The sequence below is a fragment of the Crinia signifera genome, chromosome 4 (genome assembly GCF_055691185.1).
Source record: "Crinia signifera chromosome 4, ASM5569118v1, whole genome shotgun sequence".
NCBI classification, from domain to species: Eukaryota; Metazoa; Chordata; class Amphibia; order Anura; family Myobatrachidae; genus Crinia; species Crinia signifera.
In genome coordinates, this window is record NC_139220.1 from 287,444,109 (window position 1) to 287,462,621 (window position 18,513).

General features: G+C 47.2%; 1 protein-coding gene across 3 annotated transcripts in view; it reads right to left on the reverse strand.

The window, feature by feature from the left end:
- CAMSAP3 (calmodulin regulated spectrin associated protein family member 3) overlaps positions 1 to 17,207 on the reverse strand; it is a 58,619-nt gene extending 41,412 nt beyond the window's left edge. For 2 of the 3 annotated variants that reach the window (XM_083184912.1, XM_083184911.1), the window contains exon 1: positions 16,597 to 17,207. In XM_083184912.1, the coding sequence (XP_083041038.1) occupies positions 16,597 to 16,708 (112 nt within the window). In that variant the 5' untranslated portion in view covers positions 16,709 to 17,207. The remainder of the gene's footprint in view (positions 1 to 16,596) is intronic. The other variant, XM_083184914.1, reaches the window with a different exon arrangement.
- Positions 17,208 to 18,513: the final 1,306 nt, after the last annotated feature.

Genomic DNA, 18,513 nt, shown 5'->3' on the forward strand with positions numbered 1-18,513 from the left:
ACACCACAAAACAAATTACCGGGTTAAAGCTTTTCAACTGCTCTTGACCAGGGTCGGAGTGCCGGAATTTAAGACCCGTGTTGACCCTTTGGCACCACCAAAAAAACCCGGGTTTCCCGGCAAATTACCGGGTTGAAAAGCTTTAACCCGGTAATTTGTTTTGTGGTGTGAATGGGGTCCGGCTGCACCCAGCAAAATTACCCGGCACTTAAAAATGCCGGGTAATTGCCGGGTGGCTGGTGTGAAAGGGGTATTCGTGTACCACTGAGAGGTACTATCGGATCGTACCCATAGGCTGCACCTAGTGCTCTCTTTAATTTGCTCATATTAAGAGACTGAGAATACTGCGTACTGTAGGATGAGGAGCTTACAGTCTAATCGGAGTATGGGGAATGAGTACATGCAATGGCTGTATTTTTAAATGGGTTCTCCGACTGCATAAACCAGTATGGCATCACACTAGGCTTCCAGGTACTCCGTGACCACCAGGAGTTTTACTGACGCTCTGGGGAGATACAGTTGCTAGGAAACCATTAGGACTTAGGAAATAGATAATACTAGTTGCAAAATGTCTTCCCAGATTTTCTGCATGAAACATACCATCAGTTGCACACATTATCTGGTGTCTCCCTTCTACAGGATGTCACTCTCAGGACACACTGGGGGAGATGCATCAAGCTTTGGAGAGAGATGATGTGGAGAAATTTCCACCAAATCGGCTTCTAAAGGTGCGTACACACGGGGGGGCGATTATTGCAACTATCGCTGGAATTATGGTCGCTAAGCGACCATATTGCCAATGATGGGAGTGTGCAACGGCGATAAATCGCCGGGTGCGCTCTCCCGTTTTCTGCCTGTTGTGATCACTGGTCACAGGAGCTTGACCGGCAGTTTCTTTTTCATCAGCGACCATCTCTGGTCGCTGATGCAAATGGGACACCGAGCGATGGGTCGCTCAGCGTGAGCGATAAATCGGCCCATGTGTACAGGGTTATTTCAATGACTGTGCTTGACAGCTAGAAGCCGATTGTGGCAACAACTTTCTCTCCCTCCAAGGTTTGCTATATCTCCCCCAATGCACCCCAACTACAAATAATAATACAGCCTTACCCTGAAAAACATGGAAACCGCAAACTCAGCCTTCATGCTTTAAATAATAAAGAATTCAATCTCTCTTTGTACATTGCCACCACTACTGTATGTCTGAGGTAATATATTCCTGGCAAGCTTAAACAAGCCCTTTGGTTAGCACAATAAATTAAACGCCAACCCCTCCAGCAATATTAATTAATAGCAAGCCCCACTCTGCGGCTGACACCTCCACGCATCACACCCAGCATGATGTCACCAACAGACAATCACAAGTCAGGATAATAAAACCGCAATGATTGACAATGAAACCTCCCAGCTAAATGTGACCTGGATACAGCATAATATACCTTCCCACCCTGACAACTGACAGTCTAATGGGCTTGCTGAGAGCTCCGCCATACCATCTGTGTAATCTGTTGTTTTAATTATAGAAATTGTTATGCATGGTACTATTCATTTTATTATGTATTTGCATGTTTGTTCATTTAACTGGGATGCCATCAGCATCCCGGCAGTCAGGATGCCGGCATTCATAATACCGATGCCGACATGCTGACTACAGTCTGTAGACCTGCGTCGGAATGTCGACAACCGTGAGGATGCTGGAGCCAGAATACAAACTGGCAAAGTGCTGAACTGCGAGTAACTGGAAAGCGGTAGTGCCAGGCCTGGGGAAGGTGTGTGTGTGTGTGTGTGTGGGTTAGGACAGCGATGGCTAACATTGACACTCCAGCTGTTGTTGAACTACACATCCCAGCATGCCCTGCTTCAATTTTAGCATGGCTAAATAGCAAAACTGTAGCGGAGCATGCCGGGATGTGTAGTTTAACAACAGCTGGAGTGTCAAGGTTAGCCATCAAGGGGTTAGGACATGAGTGCTAGGGGTGAGGGCATGTATACTTATCTGTCCCCAGTCAGGATTTTCTCCTATGGGATAGCTGCCTCTGTATTCTGACCACTGGTCATCCTTAAGTATCCCATTTATCTATGCGAGTACTTGATGCAATGGCAAACCATAATTAAATGAATGATATATGGCTGTTTACATGGCCAATACAATGTATTCTGATACAGCACATTAGGGAAGAGGAGTCCTGTACACACTAGGTAAAAGCCTGCCAAACTACAGCTTCTGCCATGTACTTTCACTTTGAGCTGTGACAGACCACAAACTCTCCACCCCATCTCCAGTGCCTATTTGCTCCTACCCACAATCTCTGTCTTCCCAGCTCCCTCTCTCCATGTCCAGCAAGTATAAAACAGATGAGTGTCCCTGCAAAACTTACAGAGGAATCATTTGGTCATTTGGTGTGGAGTAGTAGTGTGAGAGAGAGAGCGAGAGAGCTAGGGATGGACATCACATCCCGATGTTTCACTACCATGTATGTTTTTGTTTCGATCGTAGTGGTTTTACCATTCGCAAACATTTGATGGGGTGTTGATTGCCCCGCCCCCCTAGCCAGCCATGCTGCTGCGCTTCTGTACATGCGTGGCTGCACATGTGCAGAAAAAGGATTTTTTTTTTTTAATTGAATTCTTTCAATGCAGTGGTCAGTAGCCAGGTGCAAAATGGGTCCTTCACACCTCAGTGTTGTCACTAGTTCTTAGTGGCTCACTATGATATTCACAAATAGTGGTCTGGGCCCACATAATGACAGTCTCTATTGTGCCAAACAGTGGTTTCCAAATCCAGTCAGCAAGTACTGTACCCACAGCAGGACATGTCTGAGGTAACAGATGGAATAATGGCTGACCTAGCGGGATAGATTAACTCACCTGTGCATGAACAAAGTAATCCAGAAAGCATGACCTGTACACGCGAATAGGAGTGGGGAACCCCTGCTGTAAGCGATGGGTCCACTTCAAAATTCTAATTGAATGCTCTTGAGTTCTACATTATTTACAGCCAGATGTATCAAGCTGCAAAATGTGATAAAATACAGTGATACACAGCCAGCCAATCAGCTCCTACCTGCCATGCTATAGGCTGGGTTTGAAAAATGACAGGTAGGAGCTGATTGGCTGGCTGTTTATCACTCTCCAACTTTTTGAAGCTTGCTATATCTGGCCCTAAGTCCATCTCAGCTGTAACCAGCATCTTTCTATTAAACTGAAAGCCAGGATTTCAAGCCTTGAAGAAAGATTCATTTGATACATCTCCCCCCATAGAGAGAGGATTAACAAAGTGTGTGAGATCAGGGATTGGGCTGGCTGAGCATGGAAAAAGCTTCTCACACAACACCAGCAGAGTGTAAGAATATTGCTACGGATGAGTGCAGACATGTTTGTTAGACGTAACCCAGATGAGAGGCGGAGAGCAAACACCACAATATGAGCCTTAAAGGGGCGGTGACGAGCTGCACACCCTACACCACAGTAACCGCCCGCGTTCTATGGTGGAAGAGGACAAAGCAATAAGGCACTGTGCATCTACACCAGACACCCTTTCCTCCCCCATCACATAATCACACCAACATTCCTGAAGTATTAATTCCAGGTCAGTGATTTTACTAATTGCTCCAGTCCCACTGCAGAGTATTGCACAACTACTTTCTTGCAGAGCATCCCATAATCTTGTAATCCTCTACATAGATTGTGCAGCATAGAGAAAGTAGTAGTTCCGATGAAACAACAAGTTGATCTTCATAGTTGGAAAAACATTCATAATTACCGGCTTTCATTGTAGAGAGTAGTCTGATTCATAACTATAATTATACCTGGCAGAACCAGCGCTCCTATCTCTGTGTGTGTGTGTTCATTCACCCTTCCCTATACTGTGTGTGTGTGTGTGTGTGTGTGTGTGTGTGTGTGTGTGTGTGTGTGTGGTGTAAGTAAAGTATGAAACAAGTCGGTCTAAACAACAACAACAACAAAAAAATATGAAAAACTCCTATCGACCATAAGTTTGTGTCAACCTTATGTCATTGTAGACCTAGTCACTGTCGACCAATAGTGGTCATCCTAAACATTCCACCCAGGAACTGGATACTGCAGCAAGAGGGAAGCCAATCCCAGGGCATTTTTTTCAATCCCGGAATTCGGGATTGAAAAATGCTCAATCCTTGGATTCCTGGGATTGGCTTCCCTAATAAAGAAAAATGCCCCGGCTGCCCCACCTGGGAGCTGTGCTAGCGAGAGGCTGTGAGGCTGGCATAGCTTCTGGGAGCCGGGCTGGGCGGAGTTGTGGAAGCGCGTCTGGCAGGCGGCGTCTGGAGCAGGGTTGGGGAGCGACGACGCAAGGCTGTGGGCAGGCAGAGTGACTGCGAGGTCTGAGCAGCATGAGCTCTGACCGTCTTGCTGCGCAGAGAGAGCAGGCCAAGCATAGGGAACAGGCGGGTAGCAACTGACCGAGTGCTCAGGCAGCATTAAACTCCAATCCCGGGATTGAAATCCCAGTGTTTTTTGGGGCCAAATCCCAGGATCCCGCGATTGGCCACCCTACGCAGCAATGTGGTCAGCATAAGGGAGTGACAGGGGCAGAGGGACTGGGCAGACAGGAAAGGTAACCATAAGAGGAATGACATGTGCAGTATGCAGAAAGCATCTCTAAACACACAGCATGTCAGATCAGATTTGGTGACGATCCTGGCAATCAGAATACAGACGCCGCCATCCCGACTTGTGGCCACAAGACCAGTGCCGGAATCCCGAGGATGCTGAATACTGATGCTGGAATGACAACATACGTCATGTTAGCGTTAGGCTAAGGGGTGGGTATATTTAGGCAATAGGGGACTTCAGGTTAAGCTGCGGAGAGGGAGGGATAGGGTTGGGCTGCAGGGTAGGTAGCATAGGGTAAGGCACTAAGCAAGGCAGGTTGGGCTGAAGTGAGGGGGGTGGTTAGAGTTCAGCTATAGAGTAGGTAGTGGGGAGGGGTAGACTGCATTAGGGGGGTGGGGTTAGGGAGGGTAGTGGGATGCCAGGGATGGTATCCGGCTTGCCTACCCTCCCGGAATGGTCGGGAGGCTCTCGAAAAATCAGGCCCGCCTCCCAGTCCCCTGGGAAGGTGGACAAGTATCCTGCTTGCTGCCCAGAGACCCCGCATCCCGTTCCCCGCTGATTAAATTACCACAAATTGTGGGTCCGTGGGAGGGGGCGATGATAAAATGGTGAGGGTAGCGGCATTTTGCGTAATTTAAGCCCCCTTTCCGCTGGCCCTTGAATCACATAATTTTGTGTCATGGGGTGGAGCCTAGTGAGGTCGTCCATATCCCCACCCCCCTGACATGTGGTGACAATAAAAGTAGGCAAGTATGGTCGGTATTCTGATCACAGGCATCCCCACCACCGGTCATCCATATGTATTCCATCACACCTTAAAGTGAATCTCCCAGGGTTCCATTCCTCAGAGATTAGAACCGCAAGGCAAGACTAGAGCGGGCACATGCTCGCCAACACTGGACAATTGCAGAATGGAAAATCAGCACCTGGTATGAAGGATCTTGGTTCCTGCTGCTACAAGCTTATGGTAGGGTCAGAATTTGGCAGGGAGAATATGTATCCCAGGATCCTCCCTGCCATGTGTCAGTGGTTCAGGCTGCCAGCAGTGGGATAATCAGACTTGCCTACACTCCCAGAACAGCCAGGAGGTTCCTGAAAATCGTTTAGTGCTCTGAGCCACCTGAAAGAGGTGAGCAAGTCTTCCAGAGCCGCCCAAGCACAGAGCAAAAGAGGGCGATACAAGCAGCACAAAATGCACTGATCCGCAGTATCACTGCCCCACCAGCTGCTTCACAAGGCTTATAGTCCCAGCTCCATGTAGCAGGGGAGGAGCCTTAGAGGCAGCCGCATGTTCTGGGGTAAAGGGGATCCGTGCCACTACTAGAATGTATACCGAATTATGTGGCCAGTGTATATTTAGTAAATATATGTTTCAATTATGCATGTATGGAAGTGACCATACATCGCCCAGGAGAACCATGTATAAACGTATAACATCATCAAAGGAATATGGGACTCTTATGAATCATACAGCGCTTTAAGAAACGGCGGGAATTGGAGAGGACTCGCCCCTAATTAGCACCAGTGAAACCACTATTTATATAAGGAGGTTATAGAGAGAGGATACACCTTGAAAAAGATCCAGTCTGGATCGAAACGCGTCGGTGGACGATCCTCTCTTAAACACATTTTTTGACCTCTTGGATGCCTATGGTCTAGTGGACGGAAACACCTGAAAGTCTCTAGTGGTAAGGTAAAAAACGGGGCCCCACGTACCCTGCCCACCTCTTTAACATCCCAGGACTTCAGGTCGCACCGGTCCTTATTAGTTCCAGTGGCTCCAGAGTGGAATTTGTTGTTTTAATATTATATAGGTTTTTAATGACACTGTAATTTTCAAATAAAGAGATATCTGTTACAAATATACAGTATCTCGCATTGTCATTTCCCTTTTTTCTTCTGCCTTGGGAGCTCATGACATCATAGCATCCAGAAACAGAGGACATCGGGGATTAAAGATCTGTGTGATATGCGAATCTTTGCCTGACTGAGTGAGTACATTGGGTAGGGGGACCCACCCCTAACACAATCGGTTTATGAAGTCTCTGCGTGACCATATCTATGGTTTATGAAAAGCGAATTTTGAATTGTTACTTTGTGAGTGTATTTGAAAGGGGGGACATAACCTCCACTATATATACATCCCTCTGCATATACCTTTGCATATGAGCACTCTGTTTTGAATTCTGTAACTGACAATTTAGTCATAACAGTATTACACGAGGGTATCTGCCCTCTCATTCCATGGGTATTACTTGCCAGCCGGAACAAGGCAGGGTTGGTTAAAAGCAGCCCAAGAACCAGCCACCCAAAACACTGCACAGGTCATTCAGCCGGACTACACTCGGCTGCCCAGCGGCTCTGTCACACACAGGCCCACTGATTACCCGAGAAGCCTGTAAGTGCAGTCACTGTGCAAACAGGTTTTCCCGCTATAAAAAAGATTGCATAAGAAGGGTGAGCAAGGGGAAACATTCTAACATTCTGTGGTCAGAATATGAACGTAGTATATTTAAAGTAAAAATTGGTTTCTATAGATCTATATTAAAAAAAAAAAAAGGGGGGGGAATAAATAAAATATGTTCACAACATCCACTGTTCAGCAATATGGTTTCTTTGTTCTTACAGGCACCAATCAAGACAACAATGGTGGAGGCTTAAGGCCCCCATACACTAGGGCGACTTGTCCTTAGGACAAGTCGCCCCCGACTTCCCCCTGAGCTTCCCCGGCTGCTCCCCGGGGGAGCTTGATTAGATTGGCACTTGATGTGCCATTTTTTACATGTGATAAATCGTCTCGATTTATCACATGTAAAAAACCCGGGGAGCAGGGGGGGGGCTTTTTACATGTGATAAATCGTCTCGATTTATCACATGTAAAAAACCCGGGGAGCAGGGGGGGGGGGGGGGGGCTAAGAGGTGAGAGCTGGTGGGAGCAGGGGGGCTGGGGACGCTGCGGGGGACACATCTGTGTCCCCCGCTGCTGGGGACGCTGCGGGGGACAGCGTCTGTGCGGCGAGAAGGTAGAGGGAGCAGGGGGGGCTGGAGACGCTGCGGGGGACACAGGCTGCATAGAGCCGGGCAGGGGGAGCCGGCCGGGAGCTGTCAGTAATGAATAAAAAAAAAAGCCCATACAATGAATGGGCAGCCTGTGATTGGCTGCTGAGCGCTCTCTCAGCCAATTGCTGACTGGCTGAGAGAGCGCTCAGCCAATCACAGGCCGCCCATTCATTGTATGGGCTTTTTTTTTTATTCATTACTGACGGCTCCCGGCCGGCTCCCCCTGCCCGGCTCTATGCAGCCTGTGTCCCCCGCAGCGTCTCCAGCCCCCCCTGCTCCCTCTACCTTCTCGCCGCACAGACGCTGTCCCCAGCAGCGGGGGACACAGACGTGTCCCCCGCAGCGTCCCCAGCCCCCCCTGCTCCCTCCACCGCCCCACTAGGTCCCAAGTCGGGTGGTCGGACGTGCAGCAGGTCCGACCACCCGACGCAGATCCGATGCGCACGGGACCGCGCATCGGATCTGAGGGGACATCAAAACTAGCCGATTTTGGTCCGATTTCGGCCAGATCCGACTGATCTGGCTGAAATCTGACCAAAATCGGCTAGTGTATGGGGGCCTATACCATTGATGAACCAATGAGAATGGGCCAGATGCACTAAGCTTCAAAAGTGATAAAATGGAGGGTGATAAACAGCCAGCCAATCAGCTCCTACCTGCCATGTCATAAAATGTTTGATAAAAGTCATGCAGGAGCTAATTGGCTGGTTGTTTATCACTCTCCATTTTATCACTTCAGGCCTAATACAATATTCACGTCCCCCGAGTAGGTGCAAACACAGGATTTCTACAGGGGATTTACAAATGCTTGATTTAGGAACAACAAAGACACTTCTTTGAAACTTGATTGTTTTAACTACATAAATAAGTATTAGTAGATTCAGAGTTTTGCCTAATCAAGTCTTAGTAGTAGTAGTATATTTGAAAGAATAAAAAAGGTACTTCTGTATTATCACGGCGCCCGCGAAATCAGACGCAAATTGCGCACACAAATCGGATGCGATTTAGCGGCTGATTTGCGGCCGATATTCATGCTATTCCATCCTTGCACACCCCCAATATCCAAGTTAGCCCAAAGCGTGGCGAGCCCCGAGCGGGGACGCTGTACACGTCCTCCCAAACTGTTCATACCCCCACTATCCACGTCGGCGTGGAGTTGATTTTATAAAGAGTGGCGTGGGGACGCTGAAAACGACCCCGAAGCAGGCGAGCCCCGCGAGGGGACATGGATTACTTGACGTGTATTCCGCGTGCGCTCGCCACGCTTTGGGATCGTTTTCCGCGTCCGCTCACCACGCTTCGGGCTCGGTGGCTCGCTGCGCCCGCCATGCTTTATCAAATCAACTCCACGCCGACGTGGATAGTGAACAGGTCGGGAGGACCGCGTCTGCTCGCCACGCTTCGGCTGACTTGGATAGTGGGGGTGTGCAAGGATGGAATAGCATGCAAATCGCAGGAAATCGCATCGCGGATCGAATCGGCTGCTAAATCGTATGTGATATCGTACGCGAATTAGATTAAAATCCGGCGCCAAGATAATACACAAGTACCAAATAAAATAGTTTTTACAGTTTATTAAATAACATTGTGCCTGCAGGGAAGTTAGCTGTATCCATCACACATTGAATGTTTTACGGACGTTCAGTACTGCAGTTAGTATACAGCAAGATATAGGTACAACAGAGATGGGAGTTCTTGCTGTGTTCTTCACGTGGTCTATGCAACTGACTGGCCTGTATCTAATGGCTATGGTTTTAAACTCAGAAAATATATATGAACATTAAACATTCTGATGTTCTGTGGCCAACAGCAAATTTGCATCACCCTTTGCATTGGATACTGATTGGAGTGGGCAAAAGTCAAGACAGAGAGACTCACTGACAGGACAGAAACACTGACAGTGCTGGGAGACAGGCATACAGGGCAGAGACATACTGACAGTTGTACAAAGGACAGAGAGTAGACCGGTTCATAGAACAGACAAACATACTGACAGCAATAGGAAACAAGCTTACAGGACAGACCGACATACTGACAGTGCTGGATGACATGCTCACAGGACAGACAGGGTACTCAATGTAGGATTCCGACTGTCGGAACATCCCGATAGACAGAATCCCTTCCGTCTTCGGCCAGCTCACCTGCAAATCAACAGGCGGAATTCAATGTTCCGCCTGTCGAGTGTCGAAAAGGGGGCCCGTCTGCAAAAAAACAGCCGTGGGTTGTCGAGAAACGGCTGTGAATTTGACAATCCATGGCCCAACAGATCTGACTGGTTTCAAAGTTGGATCTGTTTTTTCAAAATCCGCCATCAATTCGGTCAGTAACAGCAGCATTGAACAGATGGGGGGGGGGGGGGGGGGGGGAGGAGCTATTTCGCCTGTCGGAAATAACTCCAAAAATTGAATACCCCCCCCTCCCCATACTGACAGTGCTGGGTGATATGCTCACAAGACAGAATTACTGACAATGATGGATGACAAGCACATAGGACAGACATACTGACAGTGCCGGGTGACACGCTCACAGGACAGACATACTGACAATGATGGAGGACAAGCACACAGGACAGACATACTGACAGTGCTGGGTGACACGCTCACAGGACAGAGACATACTGACAGTGCCGGGTGACAAGCACACAGGACAGACAGACATACTGACAGTGCTAAATGACACGCTCACAGGACAGACAGACATACTGACAGTGCTGAATGACACGCTCACAGGACAGACAGACACACTGACAGGGCTGGGTGACATGCTCACAGGACAGACAGACTGACAGTGCTGAATGACACGCTCACAGGACAGACAGACATACTGACAGTGCTGAATGACACGCTCACAGGACAGACAGACACACGGACAGGGCTAGGTGACATGCTCACAGGACAGACAGACAGACATACTGACAGTGCTGAATGACACGCTCACAGGACAGACAGACATACTGATATGTGCATATTACAAAGATCAGGCGAGTTGAAAGTTTCAGAGCTAATGATCATGCAGCAGACTTTCATGTGCTGAGCTGTAACTGACTGAGCTGTCACCCTATGTATGAGTGAGGAACGGTTACTGTACAGTGCTGTGTATGTGTGCATACTGCCAACAGTACTGAGCAGGCACTCTGGCCTGTATTCAAAGTCCATACAAATTCCTGTATGTTTATTCTGCTTCCGTATACCTAGGGAGGGAACAAAGTGTGGCAGATCCACCTGTGTGACTAATGGCACTGCACTCCTGTACACAGCTGGGAGACAGCTACAGTACATTGTGCAGGTCACATTACCCAGGCAAACACCGTGCATGGCAATGGGGAAGCTCAGCCTTGGAACTGGAGACTTGACACATTTGATAATTTGTATCTTCTCAGACAATGGGGTGTTTGTCATTTAGAACTCTGAGAATTTATTTATATTATTCTGTTCCGTTTTATAGTTCCAACTGTGGGGTAAATTTACTAAAGTTTAAAAAAAAAAAAAAAAAAAATGATGTAGTAATCATGTTTTAGGACACAGGTTCTCAAAGTCAGTTCTCAGGACCCCACACAGTGCATGTTTTGCAGGTTTCTGCACAGAATCAGGTGAAATAATTAGCTCCACCTGTGGATCTTTTAAAATGTCAGTGAGTAATGAGTGCACCTGTCAGGTGACCTGGAAACCATGAACTGTGTGGGGTCCTGAGAACCACTCTAATGGTGCCCACACACGCATCGATCCCGGCGGTGCGATGCTGTACGATGGGATGCGCGCTCCCGCCGCACCTCATCGCATAGTACAAAAAGTATGTGCTGCACATACTTTTTGTACTAGCTTTTTATTGCATAGCATCGCATCGCATGCACGAGGCACACGATGCGATGCTATGTGTGCTAGTTAAGCACAGAACGCACGCCAGGATCGATGCGTCTGTGGGAACCTTAACAGGATGCAATATAGATCATCCCAGCATGACCCAGACTTCCCGCTTATTATATGATTGGCGTCACCTGTGTTGAACTATGTAATTGATAAGAAAGGTATTTCAACACAGGTGAACGCAATCATAATTAAAGGGGGACTTCCAGGTAGGGAGAATCTTCACCCTCCTGGTATGGGTCATGTTGAAAGGTATGGATTGCCTATATTAAATGTAAACCAATGGTGTATATTAGATTTGAACTAATAGTTTAATAATGCCTGAGTACTGTTTATAGCACCACCTAATCGAGAAACCACTATTTTTTTCAAGTTTTTTTTGTACTGGAACAAAGATTACCTTAAAATACACATTCAAAAATAGAATCCATCATCTATCTTGTCACATGCAATAATAGCAGCAGTCTCTGTACTACATACACACTCTTAGATAACGGTACACAGGGCCAAAACACCCAGTCAGGAGGAGAAGATGGGACCACTGGGTAACTTAAAAGCACACCCCCCTTTCTGTCTCCCCTCTGGTCGGGAAGCTGCAGGGGTATCTCCTTAAACCTGATAATCCTGAGCATCTGCCTGCACTGCATACTTTAATGCAGGCATGTCCAACGTTGGCCCTCCAGATGTTGTGAAACTACACATCCCAGCATGCTTTGCAATAGTTTTAGCATTCTCTAATAACAAAACTGTGGCAAAGCATGCTGGGATGTGTAGTTTCACAACATCTGGAGGGCCAACGTTGGACATGCCTGCTTTATTGCTTACATTTTGGCTGCTTGGTTCTGCTGCTGCACAAGAGGGAGAGTGAGAGATGTCAGCGTGCTCCACACTAGGGGAGGCCCCTTACAGAGGCACGGCCGGGTACAGGGTGCTGTGACTCCTTGCTCTATCACTGCTCATAATGCACAGACTATATCCCCTTCTGAGATATAGTAGGCTATGTGCAAAGTCATGGAGAGAGATAAAGTGGTGAGATAATGTACCAGCCAACCATATCCAAATTTTCAATTTTACAGGATGTGTTTTAAAAATGACAGTTAGGAGACAATTCATTGGTACTTTAACTCTCTTATTTTCCCTCTCCAAACCTTAACACGTAGACCCCATAGAGGTCAGGGCATGAACAGGTAAACCTCACCCTAATGTGGGGGTGCTGACCGCCTTGCTCTTAATATAGGAAACTCAAATTAAAACTCTCATCAATACGCAGGCCCCAGCATAAGGACTGGTAACCTAATACACAGATGTGCAGGATCCACAACTGTCCTACCCGTGTGGCGGAACCTATGTATCAGCGATAAGGAGATACGGGCACAGAGAAAGGCTACAGTCAGTCATTTAGGAAGACAAATGGTGGGATTGCAGCCGGCAGAGGGTTCTCCTCGCACAGAAGCTCGGATCTGCAATGTTTAATTCATGGGCACAGAACAAAGGGGGACAGAAAGAGGGAGAGGCAAAGTATCAGTGACAACAACCAGGGCCTGATCAGGGACACTACCTAATACGGATAAAGGGCAGGCTGCACTGACTATATATAAAGGTATGTATGCTGCATCGCCACACAGGTTCTGCCTACACAATAATGGGAGTTACTGCAGTACATAAGGACTACTCAGCATCTCTACATAGGTGCAGGCTGGTGGGGAGAAGCTACTGCAACACATTACCTCTACACAGAGCCAGCTGTAAGAAAGTCAAGGGAGGGAGTCAAGGGTCCCGGGTCCCCATTCTCCGTTCAAAATCCAACATGTTCGGAATACGGACTCGTAGTGTCTTCGCATACGGTAACCTGGCAACTGACCAGGCAACTTGGGTTGCATGCAATACATCGTATAGCATCAATTTGCATACGCTGTATTGCATGCGATCCCATTCAGCGCTACAGAATATAATAAATCCTTATTTCAGCACTGACAATCTCCGGATCCGAACAGATGAGCATTGGACCGGAATTGTAAGTAAATTACATATGATTTGACTCTTTTCACAGGAGCCGAATGCTTTGAAAACGTGCCAAATCGCACTAGTGTACGTCATCTTAAGATTCCGACAACTTATCAGCAGCGATCAGTGAGTTTAAAAAAAAAAATGGCAAAAGCCAACCTGTTGTAACGCAATCATCGTCAAAACGCAGAATTGACTGATTATTATACAGGCAGGGAAGGATTATTCACAGTCTGGTAGGTCAGTAAGGTTCAACAGTTAAATCAAGGGGTCTGTATTGCAAAAGAAGTACCCACGTTCCTCCCACTGCTTTAAGCTTCACTACTAAAACAATCCAAATGTAACAGGTATCTCAGGTGGTAAATGTACCGCTGCTATGCTTGTTCTGTTACCCCCGCCTCAGGATGGTGGGATCAGAAAAGAAAGCGTGTTTTCTTATTTAATCATCGATTTTCAATGGTGAAAATGTCACATGCGCAAAGCAGCAGCTAGCACGATCACGCATGCTCAGCACTGGTCAAGGAAGATGTAGGTTAACCCTTCAGCTGCCAGTGCAATTAAAAAAATATATATCTTATATTCTTGCTATGCATGTTCAACTGTGCTCCAGCCAATCAGCTCCTGTTAACTTTTCAAAACATACAGTATGACAGTTAGGAGCTGATTGGCTGGAGTGCAATTTATGACACACAGTTTTAAATAGCTAAAACTCATTGATAAATGGGGCATTTAAGAGTCTAATTTATATAATATATCTAAAGAAGCGTTCATTAATGGAAATGAAGCACACGTGAACATATGTAAATATTTTAACAATATACCGTATATGTTTGCATTGTGTGACCTCAGACCAGTCTCACTCAGTCGCCATGTGACAGACACACCTCCCCAGTTCTATATAAAACTTACTGTAAACACGATCAGGTGTGTGGAAGAGGCAATTACCTGCGTTTGACGTCCTGTCACATTCTGGCCCATGGAATGTTAAAACAAAAGACCGCCCAAAGAAATACAGGCTTAACACATTTGTAAATGCATAAAAAGACATGTACCCATAAACACAACGCGGTTTGTGTGTTTTGGCGGGTGGGGTTTTACACACGAAAAAACTCCTTTTCATACCCCAATTCATAAGTAATCTGGTAAAGAAACCCTGTGTATCCCACTGTATTAGAATTCTACAGAGTACTAATGATTATTAGAGAACATTTCAGTAACGTTATTGGGGGTCACACAAGGACACAGTGGACTACACCACCACAAACCATTACAGCTTGTGACTTCAACAATATACATTCTAAGGGGGAGATGTAGCAAGACATGGAGCAGCTGCCCAAAGCATCCAATCAGTATCTACTTGTCATCTATATAGAACTATGGGGCAGATGTATTAAGCCTTAACAAGAGATAAATGCAAGGGTGATAAGGAGAGATAAACGTCCAGCCAATCAGCTCCTTACTGACTTTTTTCAAACACAGCCTGTAGAATGGCAGTGAGCAGGTGATTGGCTGGGTGTTTATCTCTCCTTATCACCCTTGCATTTATCTCTTGTTAAGGTTTAATACATCTGCCCCAGTGTTTGAAAGTAAAAGCGCATTGATTGGTTGATTTATCTTCCATAGGTTACTCCAAGCACATCTGTGGTCTGTATTAAAATATGATATTCTACATAGCAAATACAGGAAAGGTCCCAGGCATGGAGGATTATGGACAGCACATCCTCTGCTGTATTCAGGGACAGGTGCATGTACGTGGCACAGTGTCGCTCAGGTGACTCGTCGGCAGGTGTAATACTTGAAAGGCCCCAGGAATGACATAAGTCACAGCTGTGACAGGTGACATCACACCTGGACAGGTCCTGCAGAGCAGGCTAACCGTGCCATTGGGGGAGGGAGCCAGTATACATATACACACACACACACACACACAGTCCCTAGTAGTAGGACAATACACATGCTTAGAACACTGATGTAAGGCAATGGGTCAGCAGTCACAGACTCCACTCATCCCATACAGAATAGATTATGGATGCTCAGATTCTAACACACACATCTGTCTGTCAACATGACAGCTCTCAGTACTTACATAAAAAGACAGGACCCCATTACTGCGACACACCCAGAAGCAGGAACAATAGAATCAGAAAGAGAGAGGTGGGTGGATTAAAAAAAAAAAAAAAAAAAAAATCTTAAATTTTAACTATGGCTTCTGTAAACAACCCTGGGGGCGTTGTGTAAGGTGTGAGAGGCCCTCATAAATCCCATGGAACCTAAACGGTGCTTCCCCACCCCCTGTAAATGGCTGTGTTGGGTGCGATAAGCGAGCACATCTGTTCATAAAGGCTGGGAATGTGATATTTGTGATCAACACTCCGTAATAAAACCAAAGGTTCTTCTCATACACTGACTGAAGGCTTCATAAAAGCAGATGCTGAACCCATTGACAGGTAACATGGCCAGGCCTGATACACAAGTTGTATAGGTGCTATCAAATATTATAAATACATACATACATATACTGTGTATATACACCTACACTACAGAACATGAGGAATTGCAGATGGCAGGCTCACATGGTTAAACATCATCTCCTCATTAATGGAACCACATTATCAGGAGCACAGTGATAATATGGCTGAATGTAACTACATAGGGTGGGTGTCCAGGGTTTGTATGGAGTCAGAGGTCCTGCCATAGTGTCACATAGCAGAGGGGATTGGCCAGGGCAGGATTACAGGTGTAATATACACAGGATTTGGGAGATGTAGGAATGCTGCGATTAGGCTCAGGCTGCAGGAGTGACACAAGGTGAGGTGTAATAGATCCCACAGGAGTAAGATGGAGGTGCAGGTAGACACCATACCTGCATGACATGTCCTATGGGAGACCGGCTTCCTGTAGCATTACCAGGGCAGTTAAATAAACATCAAAATATATTTATGACAATCAAAATGTATAGGAAAAACAAGCAGATCCCACCCTCATTCCCATTCCACAAAGGTGACTATACAGACACCACGGCACACAATGTTACATGCAGCCAGTGCAGTACAATAGCATGCAGGCCCTCCCTTACCTTTCCCATAGCATTTGTAGATCAGCCAGCTGAGGGAGGCAGAAATCCTGGCCTGCTGAACATCATATACATCCAAAGGCTTGATCTCTGGCACCAAAAAGCTCTTTTTCATTATTACCCCCCTCGGTGGTGGCCGGGCTAGTGCAGAAGATCCATCAGGGGAGGAGGCAGTAATGGGGGAGAGGGGGTAGGAACAGGAGAGAGGGGGTATGAATGCGGGGTAAGAATGGGAGACTGAGAGATATGAATGGGAGGCAGAGGCTTTGATGTCAGAGGGAGGTGGGGATTGCACCGACAGCGAGCGGTGCCCGGGGGCCGGCTGAGCCCCCTCCTCGGCTGCTGTAGGTGGGCTGCGGGCGGAGAGCTGTCCTTCAGCACCGCATGGAGGTGAGACGTGCGGGGGGCGCCGGCCGGGCAGTGCTGCTGCAGTCTCTCCTCCTTCCGAATCCAGCTGTCTCAGGTGCACTGGCTGCTGGTGCCGTCTCTCTCCTCCCTTCCCCCCAGCTCCCTCTCCTTCCCTCCTGCTATGTGACCTCACTCTTCAGGGAGGAGTCTCCACGTCTTCCTAACAGGTAATTCAGTCAGTGTGGACAATGGGAGCAGCCAGCAGCAGCAGCCTCTTCCCTATAGCAGCAGCAATAATAATAATTCTACTGATCTCATAGTGTGATTCATCCTATTATCTGCATCATATGTCTCATTATCATCTCTCTGCAGTGCTATCACGTGCCTCATTATTACATGAATACATGCATGTTATTGTTATGTATGTATTGTCATGTCTATGCTTGGCTGGCCTGTGTCATGCCTCTCTCAATGGGCAGGAGAATTGCTCTAAAGCCCCTCTGACAGGTCTCTGTTGCAGAGGGTAAAGCTGGTGTTACCCCATAGAAGCCTATAGACTTGTCCAGCATGCCCCAAGGTCCCAAATGCCGGCTAAGAGGGGCTCTTGCTTCCAAGACTTGGAAGTCTTAGGACAGGGTATGGGTAAAAACCGGACCAGGACAAAACCGCCGGACCAGACATCAAACTCTGCATTTTGGAGCTTTTATCGTCCGGTCCGGGGGGTGTCCTGTCCGGGGGTGTCCTGTCTGGGGGTTCTGCCTGTGACACCTGTTACCAGGTAGAGGAGGAGGGGTAGAATAAAGCCTCCCTGTATGGTCCGGGCATGTAGCAAAAACCGGACGGTCCGGACCACACGGGGAAGCTGTAATCTCCCCTCTCCCATGTCCCTGGTGATAGCTATCACAGGGACCCCCCCGGACAACACACCCCCCGAACAGGACACCCCCCCCGGACCGGACCCTACAAGCTCCGGACTGCAGATTTTGATGTCCTGTCCGGTGGTCCGGAGTCTAGTCCGGTCCGCTTTTTACATAGTCCGCTTAGGACATGCTTCTATCACAAAGGGCTATCGGAAGAGCTGTCCTTTGCCATACATATAATTGCATGTTAGTGTATATGCGATTAGGATCAAATCGATGCGTGGTGGGAGTAATGATGATAACAGGACTATTGTTGGCTAGGTACACACTGTGCAAGTATTTGGCTGATTTACCAATAATTTGGTGATTGGCCTGGTTATTGTGTAGTGTGGGGGTAACAAAACGTTTTTGACTGGCAGCAAACTAGAGTATCAGCATTTATTCGCAGCCACCATGTGTCAAAAGTTTGTTTTTGAGGAATTCTGATAAATAATACGGTACTTGTGTACTTTCACGGCTCTCATCGCATGCCATATGTAGTGGCATGCGATGGCATGCGATTTTTGCAGTTTTTAAGCATTTTTTAAAAATCGCATGCGATTTGATCGAATGCGATCGCATGCGATTTTTAACAGAAATGCATCCAAATTAGTATCAAACATGTTCAATGGCCCCCAAATGTAATTTTTCAGGCTGTACCACCCCCACTATC